The 16,052-nt window shown below is 36.7% G+C and overlaps 1 protein-coding gene across 4 annotated transcripts in view; it reads left to right on the forward strand.

Moving 5' to 3' along the window:
• Eml5 (EMAP like 5) overlaps positions 1–16,052 on the forward strand; it is a 185,097-nt gene that overhangs the window by 160,501 nt on the left and 8,544 nt on the right. For 3 of the 4 annotated variants that reach the window (XM_076849768.1, XM_076849767.1, XM_076849765.1), the window contains 3 exons: positions 956–976; positions 14,155–14,328; positions 15,146–15,354. In XM_076849768.1, coding sequence (XP_076705883.1) covers positions 956–976; positions 14,155–14,328; positions 15,146–15,354 — 404 coding nt within the window. The remainder of the gene's footprint in view (positions 1–955; positions 977–14,154; positions 14,329–15,145; positions 15,355–16,052) is intronic. The other variant, XM_076849766.1, reaches the window with a different exon arrangement.

The following is a 16,052-nucleotide window of genomic DNA, read 5'->3' on the forward strand; positions in this document are numbered from 1 at the left end:
AATTCTCTCTCTCTCTCTCTCTCTCTTTAAAAAAAAATTAAAAAATTAAAAAATTAAAAAATAAAAAAATTTCTCTCTCTCTTTCTCTTTCTCTCTAAAAAAAAAAAAACAAACAAACAAACAAAAAACTTTGAAATCACAGGATTATCTACTAAGTGGTCCTGAACCTGCTTCTGAGCCTGCATGAGCCTGTTCTCAAAGTAGATCCTCTACTTTTTATAGATCCTCTACTAATTGATGTAATCACCTAGCTTCAAGGAATTCTTAAATTTTCACTCCTTTTTTCTTTGGTAAAGACTGTTAATTCTTTTATGTGGTGCTGAGGATTGAACCCAGTGCCTCACACGTGCTAGGCAAGCACTCTACCACTGAGCCACAATCCCAGCCCTAAAGACTGTTAATTTTTAAGTTTTTTTTAAACAGGTATTTTCACCACAAATACAATGAGTATATATAGGTATTCATATTTTCTTGGCAAACTTTAACTCATAGTGAAAATATTTAGTTTAAAAAAAAAGAAATTTTTTCTTGAGTTATATTGTAATCTTTGCTATCATGTCCCTCAGAAGATTTAGATTAAATTCTTCCCTGTATGCAGAGATGCATTAAAATTCCAAAAGACCCATTAAGTGGTGCATTTTATGACCCCAAAATAAATGTATTATCAATTTAAATCATATAAATATTATTCTTAAAGTTATAATTACAATTTCATGTAAGTCATTAAATATGAAGAAAATTGTTTTTATCAAAGAAAGATTGAAAGGTCATACATAGAATGTTAATATGTGCATATAATTGAAATGGTTGCCTTCTCTGTTTACTCAGTGTAATACAACTAATTGCATATATTTTATTAAGTTATTTTAAAAATATTTATGATAATGGGTTTTGCAGATTTTAAGGCATTTGTGTTATTTATTGGTAACAACTTTTCTGTTGCTTTCTTTTATAGGTGATTCAGCAGATATGTCAGGTAAGGAAAAATTTAATATTTTCAGTTTTATTTATATTGTTTGGTAATGGTAGCCCAAATTTTTATAAAGTAAATAAGATATCTGAGTGACTATTATTACTTACATCAAACATCTTATTACTCTACAAAAAGTTTGTAAATTATTTGTAATAAAGAATACATTAGTTTAATAACATGATACTGAGCTCAATCTGCAATAATAGTATTTTTTTAAAAAGTGAATGTTTTGACCTTTTTTCCATATGCATGGAACTAATCTAAGTACTTTCCTTATACTACCTCATTTAATCATCACAAGAATTCTTCATAGTAGTTACTAACTTGGTAACATTATAAGGTTAGGAAAAGTGAAGGTGGGAGAGCTTGGAGGTAATCCCTAGCACAAAATAAAGGGGGGAAAGGAAAGGGGAAAAAATGATCAAAACTTAATCTTAAATATAAATAAATTGTATTGACTCTGAATAAATTTACAAAAATAAAATCAGATTTTTACATACTATCTCAGTTGTATATATTAAATCAGCAGATCATTTAAAGATTTAGAACTATTATTGATCTTAGCTTTATGAATTAAAGATAATGATTAAATTAACAATGTGTAGCTATTTTCTTTAGATATTACAATAACTAATCCTTTTCAACTATATTTTAAATTTATGTAATATAATATGAATTAGCAGTTTGATAAAAGATTTATATCTGTTTCTTTCCCCTCCATCAGGGCAGAGTATGATTTTATGATTTGACAAATCAACTATTAATTTATTCAAATCAACAGGCAAGGTCACTGCTTACTTGGTTTCATCCGGGACCAGGGGTTGGCAAACCATAGCTCATGGGCTTTATTTGGACCACCACCTGCTTTTGTACAGCCCAGTTTTATTAATTTAAGTAGTTGGGAAAAATTAAAAGAATGCTATTTTATGACATATGAAAATTATATGAAATTAAGATTTCTGTATTTGTTAACCAAGCTTTATTAGGCATAGCCATGCTCACTTACAGAGTATCTGTGGTGGTTTGTGTGCTGTTAATGGTAGAGTTGAGTGGCTGCAGAGACTGTGACAATCTCATAAGTTACACACTATAAGTTACGGTGACACAATTATAACTTCACAGGTTTTAAGATACATACACACACACACACACATATATATATGCACATACATATATATCTGTACTACAACGTTTACTTTCTTTTTTAACCAGTGCATCTCTATAATGTCAAAACAAGGGTGAGGGAAGAAAAGTGGATTTTGAATGTTATGCTTTTAAGGTATAGTGAAGTGTGGATTATGTTGTTCTCAAATGAGATGATAAAGAATTGTGTTTATTATGGAATGACACTATAGTTGTGCTAAAAGAATGTTACATAGCCAGATATGGTGGCGCATGCCTGTAATCCCAGCAACTCAGGAGGCTGATGCAGGATGGTTGAAAGTTTGAGTCCAGCCTCAGTAACTTAGTGAGGGTCTGTCTCAAAATAAAAAGTTTAAAAATGGCTGGGATGTGGTTCAGTGGTTAAGTGTCCCTGGGTTAGTTCCCTGGTACCAAAATAATAATAATAATAATACAGTATGCATCAACACTTTTTTTCTGGTGCTGGGGACCAGACCCAGGGCCTTGTGCATTGTTAAGCATAATCTCTTCCACTGAGTTATATCCCCTAACCCTATGTCAGTATTTTACCACCAAATTATTTTGTGTGGTTTCCTTTAGCTCTTGACGGTTTGATAGATGCTATAAGTACTAGCTATAAGTACTTCAGAGTTGGCATCTTATATTCAAGATGCCAACTCTGAAGAGACAGAAGAGTTAGCCTCTATAGATAGCCTCCATGGAACTACAAAAAAATTATTTTTGAAGAAGATAAGGAAACATTTTAGTACAACTTTAAGTGGTTCTGAGACATAGCACAACTGATGATAAAAAAATATGTGTGGAACAGCAAAAGGGATAGTTGGATACATTTACCAAGCTTGTATGGAACTTTTTTATTCTCAGCGGGCAGTTTGTGAAAAATATTTCTATCATCTGTTACTGAACGTGTATTTTTGTGATTGTCAACAGTTGTTTTATTTGCCGTCTGACTTAATTATTATCAGTTTCATGAATTTAGGTTATTAATATAAGCTTAATATTCCAGTAGCCATGCCAGGAATGATGTAAAATTGACAGCCAAGATATGAATGAAAGCTCCAGACTAAGGCTTGTTTTGGGGGTCTCAAGAATTACCATGCATTCAGAATTCACTGGAAGGAATTGCAGTGCTCAGAGTTGGTTGTACTTATAACCAGCAAGAGAAAAGGACAAATAAGGCAGAGTCTGGAGGACCCAGTCACAGACTTTCTGGCTCCCCCAGGGACCACAAGGCCAGCTTTATCCCCACCAGCTAATCTATCCATACACCTGGGTGTTTTGCCAGGGAAGCCCGCTTAAGACTCAGAGTCCAGGGCTTTTATTTGGGGTTGGGCACATAGACGTGAAGTGCAACCACAAGTACCAAAATACCAGACTTCCAGAAGAAAGCAGGTGTCAGTGCCCCTAACAAGACAGAGCAGTTGTGTAACATAAGGAACACTTCAGAAGCCAAGTTCTTACACACTCCAAGAGCCAGCCCACAGGCAGGGCCTTCTAATGACCAACCTCCAGCCTGTGTAAACCTAAGGCTGGATCAAGAAACTAGAAAGTGAGTGTGTCTGGAGGAAAGCTGCTGAGATAACCACAGTGAGAGGGAGGGAGGGGTCAGCTCCCAGAGGAAGTCTGGATTCATGTCAAGGTTAGTCTGTCACTGAAGAATTTTAAATAACACAATGATCTAATTTGTACTTTGAGAAAGCCACCTCCACTAGCTTGTTGAGAAAGAGGAAATTAGACAATTAGGAGCCTATTATTATAGTCCAAGCAAAAGACAAACAAGGGTAGCAGGAGTGAAAGTAGAAAAAAATAGACAGACGTGGGACATAGTTTAGAGGTAAAGCCAGCAATCCTCTCTGATGAGTTGGATTTGGGGTAAGATAAAGTGAGGCTAAATACTAATTTTTTGCTTGAGCAGTTAGCTAAATGAGATGGGCGAGTACTTGGGGGAAAATGCATTGGGCAGGGAGAATTATCTAAATACATAAAGAATGAAGGCAGTTCAGGTACAAATATAAAATGGTAGATTTGGGGATGATAAAATAATGAAATTCCTATCTGATTATGTCATCAACTGAGAGTAGGAAGGGGAGAAGCAGGGGTTGGTTTTAAGAGGAGTGAAGTTTTCAAATAGTTACTTTGGAATGTAGGACAGTAAACACTTATAGTAGAAAAGATATGGTGGAATTACCCTGAAGACATTAGATGTATTTTCTGTGGACACTAAGGGAATACTTTAATCTCTGACAAAGTTATTTCAGTCCTCCATGACTATATGTGGAACTTAAGAATTTGATGCCTTTGATCCTTTAGGCAGGAGAGTTTTCCCTCTGCTTTTGCTTAGTATTTGTTGTGGTAGATGGGGTCTATCAGATGGCTTTGTGGGTCTCTGGGTGCCCTCTACAACAGAAAAGGATGTTTATTAGCATGAACAGTGAGGAAGGTGGGTAGTCTCCTGAGTCTGCTGCTTCTGGAGCACTTCCAGGACCCAGGATCCAGGCATGTTCCCTCTTTGCCACTCTGCCAGGCATAGCATTGGCTTCACCAATAAAGCCAGTTGCATTCGTGGTCACTCAAGGGCTGCAGCAGCATTTGAAGTCACATGCTTCCTTGCTTTCAACCAGTGGGAAAGAGGAATAAAACTTCTTTCAGAACCATCACCTAAAAATCCTTCCTATTACTCTGACCGAGTCATTAGGACACAAACCAAACCTTGTACTAAAAAAAAAACCATGAGGGGCTGGGGATGTGGCTCAAGAGGTAGCGCACTCGCCTGGCATGCGTGCGGCCCAGGTTCGATCCTCAGCACCACATACAAACAAAGATGTTGTGTCCGCCGAAAAACTAAAAAAATAACAAATATTAAAAAAAAAAAAGAAACCATGAGGATACCATGTGCTGATAAGCCCTAACCTGGGTTACTAAAGTAAATCACTGAGGTAGAGAGGTAGGGGTGGGAGGGCTGTTACCACAGTGGGTTCAGACTTATGGGAGGAGCATGCCACTTCCCTAGAGTCACTTGGAGTCAGTACCCTTAAAGGGCCCTTGTTTTAAAATACAGTTTTTATTACACTGTATCACAGGCAAACTAGGAGGTAGAGAAAGAATATTCTTTAAAATTTTCATTCGTATGAGATCCAGCTAGTAATTTAAAAGGACCCTTGGGGAGCTGGGGATATATCTCCGTTGCCAGAGTGCTTGCCTATTATGCATGCATGCATAAGTCCCTAGGTTCAATCCCTGGCACTGCAAAAAAAAAAAAAAAAAGATTCTTAGGGTATCTCTATACAAGAAATTAATAGTCAAAAGATAATTGTAAAAAGTAGTTTAGATTACCATAAAGCTCTAATTAAAAAAAAATAAATAAATATATATATATATATATATATATATATATATATATATATATATATATATTTGAGATTTATTTTTCCAAGACAGCCAGATGAGGTGAAAGAGCAAGAATGGGACCTGAATACTGATGTTAGCACACCTGTGTTGGCTCTGCCTGTGCGTAACAAAGCAAGTTACTGAATTTCTCTGAGCAGAATTCAGAGGAAAACATACCTGGTTGGAAGGTAGGAGTAGAAAGCATGAGATGAGGGGCTGGAGAGAGCCCTGTGGTAGAGAATGTGCTCAGGTGCACAGCACCCTGGGTTCAGAAAGAGATATGCCGCCTGCCATGGCAGGTGTGCAGTACCTGAGGACCTTTGGGAAGCAAGGAATAAGCTGGATCTGTTACCTAAGATTGTGAATGACCATTTTCAAATGATAAGAGAAAATAAAATATGCCCAATGAACATAATTTCATCTTCAGTAACATGGGCCCTGAAAATTTATAGTAATCTTAATTTTAAATACTGCTGTTGATGTAGGTTTAGCAGTCTAAATGTGCAGTAATTCCATAACATAGAATACTTGTAGGCTTTTAGATTCCTGGTATCAGTTTTTTGCCATCACCTTTAATTTTTTTATATAAAAGTGTGAGAAGCTTAGTAATTCATCTTAAGATTATTTGCTGTTTAAATTTTAGATATATGCAACATGGCAAATTTTGGTATGTTTAGAGGCAAAAAAGTTGATATATCTTGAAAATATGTTGCCTGTTCTATCACATTTTGGCAGATATAGTATGTGATCTTCCCAGAGGTACTTTTTGTAAGCATATATAAAAATGTTTAATATTTCTCGTTGGCAATATTTATCATTAAATTGTTTAATATTTATCATGTATATAGTGATGCATGATATATATCTATATTTTATTTTATTTTTTTTTTATTGGTTGTTCAAAAAATTACAGAGCTCTTGACATATCATATTTCATACATTAGATTCAAGTGGGTTATGAACTCCCATTTTTACCCCAAATACAGATTGCAGAATCACATCGGTTACACATCCACAATTTTACATAATGCCCTATTAGTAACTGTTGTATTCTGCTACCTTTCCTATCCTCTACTATACCCCCTCCCCTCCTCTCCCATCTTCTCTCTCTACCCCATCTACTGTAATTCATTTCTCTCCTTGTTTATTTTCCCATTTCCCTCACAACCTCTTATATGTAATTTTGTATAGCAATGAGGGTCTCCCTCCATTTCCATGCAATTTCCCTTTTCTCTCACTTTCCCTCCCACCTCATGTCTCTGTTTAATGTTAATCTTTTGTTCCTGCTCTTCCTCCCTGCTCTGTTCTTAGTTGCTCTCGTTATATCAAAGAAGACATTTGGTATTTGTTTTTTAGGGATTGGCTAGCTTCACTAAGCATAATCTGCTCTAGTGCCATCCATTTCCCTGCAAATTCCATGATTTTGTCATTTTTTAGTGCTGCGTAATACTCTATGGTGTATAAATGCCACATTTTTTTAATCCATTCATCTATTGAAGGGCATCTGGGTTGGTTCCACAGTCTAGCTATTGTGAATTGTGCTGCTATGAACATCAATGTGGCAGTATCCCTGTAGTACACTCTTTTAAGGTCTTCAGGGAATAGTCCGAGAAGGGCAATAGCTGGGTCAAATGGTGGTTCCATTCCCAGCTTTCCAGGAATCTCCATACTGCTTTCCAAATTGGCCGAACCAATTTGCAGTCCCACCAGCAATGTACAAATGTACCCTTTTCCCCACATCCTCGCCAGCACTTGTTGTTGTTTGACTTCATAATGGCTGCCAATCTTACTGGAGTGAGATGGTATCTTAGGATGGTTTTGATTTGCATTTCTTTGACTGCTAGAGATGGTGAGCATTTTTTCATGTACTTGTTGATTGATTGTATGTCCTCCTCTGAGAAGTGTCTGTTCAGGTCCTTGGCCCATTTGTTGATTGGGTTATTTGTTATATTATTGTCTAATTTTTTGAGTTCTTTGTATACTCTGGATATTAGGGCTCTATCTGAAGTGTAAGGAGTAAAAATTTGTTCCCATGATGTAGGCTCCCTATTTACCTCTCTTATTGTTTCTCTTGCTGAGAAAAAACTTTTTAGTTTAAGTAAATCCCATTTGTTGGTTCTTGTTATTAACTCTTGTGCTATGGGCGTCTTATTAAGGAATTTGGAGCCCGACCCCACAATATGTAGATCGGAGCCAACTTTTTCTTCTATCAGACGCAGAGTCTCTGATTTGATATCAAGCTCCTTGATCCATTTTGAGTTAACTTTTGTGCATGGCGAGAGGAGGGGATTCAGTTTCATTTTGTTGCATATGGATTTCCAGTTTTCCCAACACCATTTGTTAAAGATGCTATCCTTCCTCCATTGCATGCTTTTAGCCCCTTTATCAAATATAAGATAGTTGTAACTTTGTGGATTAGTCTCTGTGTCCTCTATTCTGTACCATTGGTCCACCTGCCTGTTTTGGTACCAGTACCATGCTGTTTTTGTTACTATTGCTCTGTAATATAGTTTGAAATCTGGTATCGCTATACCACCTGATTCACACTTCCTGCTTAGAATTGCTTTTGCTATTCTGGGTCTTTTATTTTTCTATATGAATCATGATTGCTTTATCTATTTCTACAAGAAATGCCATTGGGATTTTGATTGGCATTGCATTAAACCTATAGAGAACTTTTGGTAATGTCGCCATTTTGATGTTAGTTCTGCCTATCCACGAACAGGGTATATTTTTCCATCTTCTAAGATCTTCTTCTAATTCTTTCTTTAGGGTTCTGTAGTTTTCATTGTATAAATCCTTCACCTCTTTTGTTAGGTTGATTCCCAAGTATTTTTTTTTTTTTTTGAGGATATTGTGAATGGAGTGTTTTTCCTCATTTCCGTTTCAGAAGTTTTATCGCTGATATACAGAAATGCCTTTGATTTATGTGTGTTGATTTTATATCCTGCCACTTTGCTGAATTCATTTATTAGTTCTAGTAGTTTTTTTTGTAGAGCCTTTTGGGTCTTCTAGGTATAGAATCATGTCATCCACAAATAGTGATAATTTAAGTTCTTCTTTTCCTATTTTTATGCCTTTAATTTCTTTCGTCTAATTGCTCTGGCCAGTGTTTCGAGAACTATATTGAATAGAAGTGGTGATAGAGGGCATCCCTGTCTTGTTCCAGATTTTAGAGGGAATGCCTTCAATTTTTCTCCATTCAGAATGATGCTAGCCTGAGGCTTAGCATAGATTGCTTTTACAATGTCAAGGTAATTTCCTGTTATCCCTAGTTTTTCTAATGTTTTGAACATAAAGGGATGCTGTACTTTGTCGAATGCTTTTTCTGCGTCTATCGAGATGATCATATGGTTCTTATCTTTTAGTCTATTGATGTGGTGAATAACATTTATTGATTTCCGTATATTGAACCATCCTTGCATCCCAGGGATGAATCCCACTTGATCATGGTGCACAATTTTTTTGATATGCCTTTGTATCCAATTCGCCAGAATTTTATTGAGGATTTTTGCATCTAGGTTCATCAGAGATATTGGTCTGTAGTTTTCTTTCTTTGAGGTGTCTTTGTCTGGTTTCGGAATCAGGGTGATGTTGGCCTCATAGAATGAATTTGGAAGAGCTCCCTCTTTTTCTATTTCCTGAAATAACTTGAAAAGTATTGGTATTAATTCTTCTTTAAAGGTTTTATAAAACTCCACTGTATACCCATCCGGTCCTGGGCTTTTCTTGGTTGGTAGTCTTTTGATTGCTTCTTCTATTTCATCCATTGATATTTGGTCTGTTCAAATTGTGTGTATCCTCCTGACTCAGTCTGGGCAAATCATATGACTTAAGAAATTTATCGATGTCTTCACTATCTTCTATTTTATTGGAGTATAGGTTTTCAAAATAATTTCTAATTGTCTTCTGTATTTCTGTAGCATCTGTTGTGATATTGCCTTTTTCATCCCGTATGTTAGTAATTTGAGTTCTCTCTCTTCTTCTCTTCATTAGCATGGCTTAAGGGTCTGTCGATCTTATTTATTTTTTCAAAGAACCAACTTTTAGTTTTGTTAATTTTTTCAATAGTCTCTTTTGTTTCAATTTTGTTGATTTCTGCTCTGATTTTAATTATTTCTTGCCTTCTGCTACATTTGCTGTTGTTTTGCTCTTCCTTTTCTAGAGCTTTGAGATGAAGTGTGAGCTCATTTATTTGTTGGTTTTTCCTTTTTTTGAGGAATGACCTCCAGGCGATGAATTTCCCTCTTAAAACTGCTTTCATTGTGTCCCATAGATTCCGATATGTTGTGTCTGTATTTTCATTTATCTCTAAGAATTTTTTTGATTTCCTCCTTTATGTCTTCTGTAACCCATTGATCATTCAGTAACATATTGTTCATTTTCCATGTAATGTAGGATTTTTCCTTTCTTCTTTTATTTTTGATTTCCAGTTTCATTCCATTATGATCAGATAACATGCATGGTATTATCTCCACCCCTTTATATTTACTGAGGGTTGCCCTATGGCATAATATATGGTCTGTTTTTGAGAAGGATCCATGTGCTGCTGAGAAAAAAGTATATCCACTTGATGATGGTTGATATATTCTATATAGGTCAGTTAAGTCTAGGTTATTGATTGTGATATTGAGTTCTATAGTTTCTTTATTCAACTTTTGTTTGGAGGATATGTCCAATGGTGAGAGAGGTGTGTTGAAGTCACCCATAATTATTGTGTTGTGGTCTATTTGATTCTTGAACTTGAGGAGAATTTGTTTTATGAACATCGAAGCACCATTATTTGGTGCATAAATATTGATAATTGTTATGTCTTGTTGGTGAATGGTTCCTTTTAACAGTATATAATGTCCTTCCTTATCCCTTTTGATTAACTTAGTCTTGAAGTCGATTTTATTCGGTATGAGGATGGCCACCCCTGCTTGCTTACGAGGACCGTGTGCGTGCTATATTTTTTCCCAACCTTTCACCTTCAGCCTGTGTATGCCTTTTCCAATCAGATGTGTCTCCTGGAGGCAGCATATTGTTGGATTTGTTTTTTTAATCCACGTTACCAGCCTATGTCGCTTTATTGGAGAGTTTAAGCCATTAACGTTTAGAGTTACTATTGATATATGGTTTGTACTTCCTGCCATGTTTGATTATTTATCTTTTTTTTTTCTAATTTAGTTTGTTTCTCCATGATTAGCTTTCCCCCCGCCCTCTGTCTTTACCAAGGCACTTCCCACTGATGGTTTTGGTTATTGTTTTTCATTTCTTCCTCGTGTAGTGTTTTGCTCAAGACGCTTTGCAATGCTGGTTTTCTGGCTGCAAATTCTTTTAACTTTTGTTTATCATTGTCGTACCTGAAGCTTAATTTTGCTGGATACAAAATTCTTGGTTGGCATCCATTGTCTTTCAGTGTTTGAAATACATTGTTCCAGGATCTTCTTGCTTTCAGCATCTATGATGAAAAATCCGTTGTTAACCTTATTGGTTTACCCCTGAATGTAATCTGTCTCCTTTCTCTTGTAGCTTTTAATATTTTCTCTTTGTTTTGTATATTGGATAGCTTTATAACAATGTATCTTGGCGTTGGTCTACTGTGATTTTGTGTGCTCGGTGTCCTGTATGCATCTACAATTTGTATATTCGTTTCCTTTTTTATTTCTGGAAAGTTTTCTGTAATTATTTCATTAAGCAGGTTACTCATTCCCTTGGGTTGAATCTCTATACCTTCCTCTATCCTGATGACTCTTAAATTTGGTTTTTTTATGTTATCCCATATCTCTTGGATGTTTTTCTCGTGATTTTTAACCAGCCTTTCTGAGTTGGCTAGACTTTTTTCAATATGATATATTTTGTCTTCATTATCTGACGTTCTGGCTTCTACTTGCTCCACTCTGTTAGTGCTACTCTCATTTGAGTTTTTAATTTGGTTTATAGTTTCTTTCATTTCTAGAATTATTGTTTGATTTTTTTTATAATCTCTATCTCCTGATAAAGATGCTTAACTTCTTCTTTTATCTGTTTATGTAATTCATTTTCAATGTATTCTTTCACTGTTTGAATTTGCTGTCTTGTATCCTCTTTAAGGTTCCATTCCATCTGTCTAAGGTATTCCTTGAGTTCCTTACATGACCATTTTTCTGATGACTCTAGGTCCTCCTGAATATTTAGGCCATCCTGCATTGTTTGTACTCCTTTTCTTCCTTGCTTTTTCATGCTGCTCATGTTACTACTTGTTCTTTTTGACTGCTGAGTTACTGTTTACTCCTATAAATTTATTTGATGCTTGGGAGGAAAGGTATTAGAAGGGAAGGGAAGAAGTCACTAAAGAGAATGAGAGTAAGCAGGTAGAATTCAAGGAAGGGGGAATAAGAGAATTGAAAAGAAATGAAAAGACAAAAGAAAAAAATAGAAAAGAAAAAAAGAAAAAAATTAAAAATAATAATAAAAAATGAAAACGAAAATTTAAAAAAATAAAATAAAATAATTAAAAAAATATTTAAAAAACAACAAAAAAAATGAAAATGAAGAAAAAAAATTAATAAATGCAGTCTTAGAGTTTGATGAACTTCTCTTCCAGTAGGTGGAGCTGTGCCCACTGGGCCAACTTTCTCCTCTCAAAAGGCGGGAACCAATCACTGTGCAGCAGCTCTTCCTCCCAGACTGGGCGGGTCTCCAATCCTGAGTGCCTAGGGCCTTCTCTTGTGTTTCCTCAAGCCAGGCCCGGCTCATCGGTGATGCTCATCACAATACTGGCTACACGCCACGTCTGCTGCTCCTGGGAGCCCTGTTTTCATGAACTCCTGGGCACACTCTCCCTGTTTGCCATTCCCTCAGACCCTAAGTTTGTAGAGCTTGGGGCTGAGAACCCCCAGCGAATTTGCTTGCCCTCTGGTAGCCACGCTCCCAGTAGCTGGTGCAAGGGACCTCAGTTATCAGCACTGGTGGGAGCGGTAGCCAGGAGTTCCACGCCCCGAGTTCCACGCCACTCCTGATTCCCTCGGTCTGGCTATCGCGCTCACGGGAACGCTGGGAGGGGCCCTTAAGGTTTCCCCGCTGTGTGGAGAGGGAGGGCTAGGGGATTACACACCTGTTGCCACTGGTTTCAATGAATTTATCTCTTCCGCTGAGTTTTGGTGACGTCAGTTCTCTGCCATGGTGGTATCCCATCCAAATGGTGACAGTTCGTTCCCTTTGCCGGGTGACCAATGCAACTGGTGGGTCCTGACTGTCTCTCCCAAGCCCCGTTTCAATCCTGTGGCCACTGCCTATTAAGGTTCGGTTGGCATTTACCTCCGTAGGATCAAAAGGGCCAACCAGTTGTTTCAGCGGGATCGTTTAGTGCTGAGTCACAGAGATTTGGCTTCGAGAAGCAGGTGAACAGGAGCTTGAATGCAGCCAATCTGGGCTCGGTGTGTGTTCTGAGAGGCCCGGACTGTTCGCCCCAGATCCACGTCAGCTCAGCATTGCCTAGTGATCCTGAGCAAACAGCATTTAGACACTTTATGACTCCCTATGCCCGAGCAGCTGAGGAGGTCAGAGACTTGATCTCTCCACGCCCGCCGCCATGTTGGATCTCCTATATCTATATTTTAGATTTAAGCCATCTAACATGCCTTATTGAGACTCAGTTCAACTATGCCCTAGGTAAACTTTGACTTTTAGTGAATGTGGAACATTTTTAGCCCAGTACTTAAATTATTATAATAAAATTTTCAAACAACCTATTTTATTATTGGCATTTTTATATCTAGTTCTCTATAGTTTTGATATTTTACTGTTACATAAACCTCTCTACTTAGACCGAATTAGCTATAGAGTGTAGTTCAGGAAAAAAAAATAATACAAAGCTATGGTATTTTAATTTATAAAATACAGAGAAACAATCTGGGAATGTAATTTAATGGTAGAGAGCTTACCTAGCATGTGTGAGGCTCAATCCTCCGCACTGTAAAAACCAATCTACAAAAACACAAACAAAACAGAACCGGAAGCAACTTTTTAAATAGTAGCAGCACTGCATAGAATGATTAAAGTTTTTTGTTTTTTTAAAGATTATGAGTTTTATCTTTTCCTAAACTTCTGGGTTTTTAAAAAAATTCTTATAAAGGAATATGTAGCTATCTCTGTTGTCAAAATTTTCTTTTGAGATTTGTTCAGGTGGTTTTCTAAGTATTGCTTTTCACACCTGTGTCTGCTTTTCATCTCTCTCCCAGGTAATATTGATGCTAAATATATATTTGTATTTAACATATTTATTGTATAAAAACGTAGATAGCTCTCTATGTAATTATATAACAATTAAAAATGTGTCTGAAACAGTGCTTTTCCCCCTCTGATGTTGAGAATAAGCCATAAGCTCTAACACTGAACTACATCTCTAGCCCCCAAACATGCCTTATTTTTTGATAAGTTAATATTATGATGGACTGATTTTTGTATAAATGCTATTTTCTCAAAAGTGCAATTGGAAATATAGCCTAAAGAAGTATTCTGGTTTGGTTTTGTTTTCCAAAAATTTAATCTTAGTTTGAGCTATTCTTTTTTAAGTATACTCCTTCTTGGGTACATTTTTCCATGTTTCAGAGATGGGTTTATATGTTTTAGAAATGGAAACATTTATAACAAGTCAGTTCCAACTTTTAGATTTCATCTTTGTTTAGCCACAGCCCCTTCTATCCACATCTGGGATGCAGTGAGCAAGCAGACTCTATCTATACTAAGATGCTACCATTCAAAGGGAGTGTGTTCGGTCAGCTTCAGTGCTACTGGCAAACTCTTGCTGTCTGTGGGACTAGACCCAGAACATACCATTACCATTTGGAGATGGCAGGAAGGTAGGATAATGTGTGTGAATATGAATTATGTATTTAATATTTGCCTTAAGTTGGTGATTGAAACCATTATTCACAATAGCTCTATCCAGTACATGCACACAGTTCGTGGTCCTATAGGTATGTTTCACTTTAAAAGTCCAGTGAAATTCTAAGTTCACAAAACATAAAATTAATGAAATTATTATTAAAAATTATTAACTGCTGTTCCTTTCAATAAGAAACTATATATGTATCTTTGCTAATTATTAGTGATTAATTGGTGAGGACCTTAATAAAGAATGAAAATGTGTATGTGTGCACCTGTGGGTGAGTGTTTGCAGTGCTGGGATTAAGCCCAAGGCACAGTGCTAGTTAGACAGGTGCTGCATTCCTGACCCATGAAGTATATTTTAAATTGATATTGGAAGACCAATAGGATAGTATTACCAAACATACAGGGAAAAGAAAAGAATGTTTCCCAAAATCATTTTATGACCCTTAAATGGTAATGAAGCTCCCTGTAAATACATAACTCAGTTATGGAGTTATAAAGGACTTTCTACCCAAGTAATTATAGTCATGTGATTGCTTGGTAACAGAGCAAGGGCCACAGCCCTCCCTTTTATAAGCATTTTGTTTTTTTAAAATCCATGTATTTTTAACAAATATTTAATTATATAACAATTAAAAATGTATCTAAAACAGTGCCCCCCCCCACGTTGAGGATTGATAAGCCATAAGCTCTAACACTGAACTACATCTCTAGCCCCCAAACATGCCTGTTGATTAGCTTGGTTCTTATATTAACTTGGATAATTTCGTTGTATCTTCTTATCAGGTGCCAAGATTGCAAGCAGAGTGGGGCACAACCAACGTATTTTTGTAGCAGAATTCCGACCAGATTCAGATACCCAGTTTGTCTCTGTGGGAGTAAAACACGTGAAGTTCTGGACCCTGGCAGGAAGAGCTCTTCTTAGCAAAAAAGGGCTGCTGAACACACTGGAAGATGCCCGGATGCAGACCATGCTCGCTGTCGCATTTGGTGCAGTATGTCTCTTAAAATGTTGTGTAGGGGTGTAATTTTGACTACCAATTTTCTTGCCTGAAATAAGCCACATCAATGTTAATATGGCAGGTAATCTGTTGCACTACATGTCCTAGTCAGGCATGTATTTCATTTTTCAAAAGTCTGATAATTTCAGAAATGAGGGAGTGAGAAAGAAAGCTCTTGAGGGAGGATTATGATGAAAATTTGAATCCTTAGTCTTTTGCTGTTCTCCAAGGCTTTCACTAGTCTTGTAACTGTCACCATATATATCCTGAAACTTCTGTCTTCCTAACAGTTCTTCACATACCTAAAAATTTGTTAAGAGTAGCCAGGTGCAATGGCACATGCCTGTAATCCCAACTACTCAAAAGGCTGAGGCAGGAGGATCACAAATTCAAGGCCAGCCAGCCTAGGTAACTTAATAAGACAGTCTTAAATTTTTAAAAAATAAAAGGGCGGGCTGGGAATGTGGCTCAAGTGGTAGCACGCTCGCCTGGCATGCGTGGGGCCCGGGTTCGATCCTCAGCACCACATACAAACAAAGATGTTGTGTCCGCCGAAAACTAAAAAATAAAATAAAATAAAAATAAAAAATAAATAAAAAGGCTGCGGATGTAGCTCAGAGGTAAAACTCTTTGATTTAGTCCCTGGAACTGCAAACAAAAAAAAATTTTTTTTTGTTAGAGTAAAAGAAATA

The sequence above is a fragment of the Callospermophilus lateralis genome, chromosome 3, assembly GCF_048772815.1.
Source record: "Callospermophilus lateralis isolate mCalLat2 chromosome 3, mCalLat2.hap1, whole genome shotgun sequence".
NCBI lineage: Eukaryota > Metazoa > Chordata > Mammalia > Rodentia > Sciuridae > Callospermophilus > Callospermophilus lateralis.